Source organism: Protopterus annectens, chromosome 6.part1 (assembly GCF_019279795.1).
Source record: "Protopterus annectens isolate FY-2018-M chromosome 6.part1, PAN1.0, whole genome shotgun sequence".
Lineage (NCBI taxonomy): Eukaryota > Metazoa > Chordata > Ceratodontiformes > Protopteridae > Protopterus > Protopterus annectens.
In genome coordinates, this window is record NC_056738.1 from 342,055,007 (window position 1) to 342,059,405 (window position 4,399).

At 38.6% G+C, this 4,399-nt stretch overlaps 1 protein-coding gene across 1 annotated transcript in view; it reads left to right on the forward strand.

The window, feature by feature from the left end:
* Positions 1–4,399, forward strand: part of GANAB (glucosidase II alpha subunit) — a gene marked incomplete in the record, with an annotated part of 1,503,123 nt that overhangs the window by 341,296 nt on the left and 1,157,428 nt on the right. The window contains 1 exon segment of the mRNA XM_044075375.1: positions 3,051–3,147. Within this exon segment, the coding sequence (XP_043931310.1) occupies positions 3,051–3,147 (97 nt within the window).

Consider the following 4,399-nt stretch of genomic DNA (forward strand, 5'->3'; position numbering starts at 1 on the left):
ATTATCATCTACTAAAAGGCCCTTAAAAGGGTGTCCAATTATTACTGTGCAATATTATAATCCAGTGGTAGTATGACTAACAGTCACTGCTTAATTTGGAGTGACTTAGACAGTAAAATCTGTAAATATGTAGTGTACTTTAGAGGTTAAATTATCTCTACATAAACCAGCCACAGGTAAAGGTTTTAAAATATTTAATAGTAAATAATTAAAACACAAGACAAAACTACTATACCACAGAGATGTCTAAAAGTTCAGAGATCACACAAACTTAAAACAATACAGTAGGAAAGATCTAATTTCAAAGAAAAATACTTAGTCTGACTTTCTTCTAAATTTAACTGTTCCTAAGAGAAATCACAGTGCTGTAATCCTACTTACGTACATAAAGCATAAGCAGTGCTGGGTTAGATGTCCAAGATCAAAATGCTTACAGTCTCTCACTGAACAATAGTTTTTAAACACTAACCAACAGCTCTGCTGAGGCCCTCCCAAATTGCATCATTTTGACACTTAGGTTTTCTCAGGCCACAAGCTGCATTATTTAGCAAGCTAACACCTGCTTAGGAAACTACAACAATACAAGGCATTTCACATATACACTCTAGCAGAAACCAGAGCAATAAAGCACCTTCCATATGTAAATTCTGGACCTTAACTTTAACTTTAAAACAATGGGCATGAAACCTTCATCCAGACTCAGTGGAGCCGACTTGTAAAACATCAGAGAGATTCATAAGATCTTTTCAACTTCTAAAGACACATTTGAAATGCTTGGCGTGGTTTTCCTTATGGCAGTTGGCAATGTTGCAACAATCTTGAAGTTCACATGTTACAGTGTTTCCTTTCATTTAAAAAACACAAACCTGTATTTTACATTTATTTATACAGTAGATAGTTATGTATCAAAAGTTCACATGTTACAGTGTTTTCTTTCATTTAAAAAACACAAACCTGTATTTTACATTTATTTATACAGTAGATAGTTATGTATCAAATTCTATTTGACTAGGCTGGCAACCTTTGCCCATCTTCCTCCAATCTTCACAGTCTAAAGATGCCCACACGCATGTATGTGCATTTCATACAGGTATATGTAGATATGTGCAGTTTTTATGTGTGAAGCTTTTCTAATTCACAGGGAAATCCACTCCCGTCCCCACCACCACCGATTATGAAGCACCAGACAAACATAAGTGGGGAAAAAATAAAAGCTGAGAGGAAAGATATGGTGTATTTTTGTAAAATGTGTAACCTCTACATACTACATTATATTACCCATTATTAAACACAGGCATAACATTTGACCTGACAAGGGACATGTCTTTCCTTTCCTTTTCTCTTGGCTGTGTAATAACTGCAGTTAGCTAACCTAGACACATCACACTTAAGTGTCGTCAAAAGCAGTAAGATTCTATAATACAGGAATTGATAACTCTGAAAACAATTGCATTGAAGCACATTTGACACCATTAATAAAATGTAACTGCACATTTTTACATTTTTTTGGTGAGGGATCCTCCCTTAAAAGCGTACAGCCTAAATTTCAGCCCAGACTGTTGCTAATACCCTAATGCCACTGATTAACGCATGTAATACCACAGTGGCATTTGACCAGCTGATATTTTGTTCAGTGCAAAAATAACACAAATTAAATTAGACCAAAAAAAGTCTGTGGTTTTGACCATAAAATTATCCACCATGTATACTGCCAGAGTGATGGGTTTTTACAGTGGCCATACCTTCAACATTAGCATAACCTTTTTACCCTAGATTTTCAGCACAATGCGAGAGCATTATTTCATAAACTAACTACAACGTTTTCTAGTTGAGCACTTGATTTACCACCATACCTCATTATCTGATTAGCTGGTCAATTAGCATTACAGATTTCCATCCTGAAATGTGTACACAGACAGTGTAACTTATCTTTGCAGACTTGATTGTCCAACTGAACTAAAATGCCAGGGCAGTACTCCCAACAGTATCCTAAACATATTGACCCAGGATAATAGTGATCATGTTTACAGCCTGGAATTTACCCACATGTTTTGTTTTAATTGTGTGAGCTTGTAGTATTGCTACTCTTTATTTGCTAAAGGAGCTGCAGGACATGATTCTCGCATTTAAAGTTATTGGCTGCCATTGTACAGCAGGATTTCCCAAAGTAAGTGAAAATTCTGACCACAAAGTTTTTCTTCAAACCATTGCATAATGGACTGTCCTTAGAACATGCCCATATAGAAGATGATAAATTATGTTAAAGCTTTGACACTATTTCCAGCTTTATTAAAAAAATCATGTAGGTTTTCAATTTACCAACCTTGCAAAATATTACATTCTTCAATAAGTATACACAAATCTCAACTCTAAACAAGAACAGTAGTGTATCAGAGTCTTCATCAGAGGTGAGCACTGTTTTTCATCAGAATATACGAACATAAATTTACATGAACTTAGTCATAGATACAGATGAACCATTTCATAAGTGCAGCAGCACATGCTTTGATGTGCATGATACAGATATTTGTTCCATACTTTGGCATGTTAGGACCCGGCTGTGTGCTGTTGGCACCCCAGCATGTTAATCTAGATTTAAATTGTAGTTTAAAAAGAGGTTTCATTGAAGTTGTGGAAGTTTGTGCTGTGAGCATTGGAAATGCAAGCTGCAACATACTGCTGAGCCTTACTGCTGCCGCTGAGATGAAACCTTCTGCGGAGTGTAGCTGTGCAGCATCTCTTTCAATATGTGTAATGTTAACGTGTAGCAGTTGGCAAAGAGTATTTAGGTTCTGAGTTGCTAATAAGTTGCTCCCTCTAGTAAAGGTACAGGATTTGATTTCTTCCATCTCTGTTTGCCTACTGTGTGACTGTGCAAGTCAGTTGAGCAGACTAAGCTCTCCCGTGTTACCTGTGAAAAGGGACACTTGTCTACTGGGTTTACCTGGTTAACAAATATATTAAATTAAAAAAAAATGTAAAGCTGTTGTGTTTGTATGTAAATTTGCTGATTATAAGACATTTGTTTACCTTCTAGTTTTCCGTTTTAGGTCCTACATCCATTGGCCTGGACTTCTCTCTGCCAGGATTTGAATATGTGTATGGAATCCCAGAACATGGTGATACACTCAGGTTGAAAACCACAGAGTAAGTTTTAAGTTTTTCTGAGTCATATTTGCCTCCATACTTGCTGACTTGACTCCCCTCGCTCAGACATGCATATCTGGGTGGTGGGGGGCTGTTATCCCAGGTATCAATGAGAGGAGAGTGCTTTGCGCGCTCTCTCACCAGAAATGAGTTTTTCAAATTTTTTGGTCTAACCCCGCCCCTGGTGGTGACATGAGCGCCATGGGTAGGAGATTTGGTGTAATGGTTAGTCTTTGCCTCATAGGCACATGATGCAGGGTTTGATTCTCACCTTGGGTTATTGGTTAGGCTTAAAATGTCCCTTCAGGACAGTTGGACTGTTCATCTATGAATTTATGAATCACTTCAATCACCATGCTTGTTACGTCTTCCCACATGTGCTGACAAGGTCCACCATCACTGACTTGGGCAGTTATGCTCATGTCTTCATAACACCAGCTTCCTGCAGTATGACTGGCCTCCATTCTCCAGTTAAGGCTGTGTCAGAATAGCTGAGAGCTGTGCAGAAACTGCCACCCCCACCAGCGTGGATGCACCCATCCTCCAAGCCTGTGCTGTGAAGTACCCGAGCCACTAGTTGTAATTGGGTAACTTGTGTTGTAGTCAGGACTTTGTCGTCTAAGTCACTGTCACAGGTAACTGTAAGTAATGGTTATGACCATCCTATTGCTTTATCAGATTAATATATGGAAAATCTGATTTAAGGTGGAAATTGAACTTTACCACGGAGGAGTGCGATGAGATTTTGCTGTGTACACTACCTGCTGGTGTATCTGGAGTGTATGGCTGCTTTGAATAGTAAAGCAAGTGTAACAGTGTTTTAACTTTCTTTCCCTGCACAGGTTTTCCTGTGTACTGCAAGTGTATTGTACATCTCGTATTGGTACTAGAAAGCTTAACGTTTTGCATGTGTGTTATGCAGATCCAAATATAAAGTGAAGTGTAGTGATATTAAAGAATTTCAGGAAGTGTAACCCCCCCGCTGTAAAGCAAATCCGGTCTAAGACTTGGTCATTTAAGATGTTCTATTCTTATGTTGCAGTTTTCATAACAGGGAGGTTGCTGCCTGCAGCGCCACCGTCTGGCCAGTATACCAAAGTCTTTGTTTCAGGAGGGTACGTGCGACGTCCCTTATCAGGGCCATAAACCAATGTTATAAAAGTGACGTCTGCATACCCTCTCCAGAGTTTTTCTGCCGCAGTGGACATCTTGACTCCTGTTTGCCAGTTCCAGAAGCCAATTGCATTTTCTT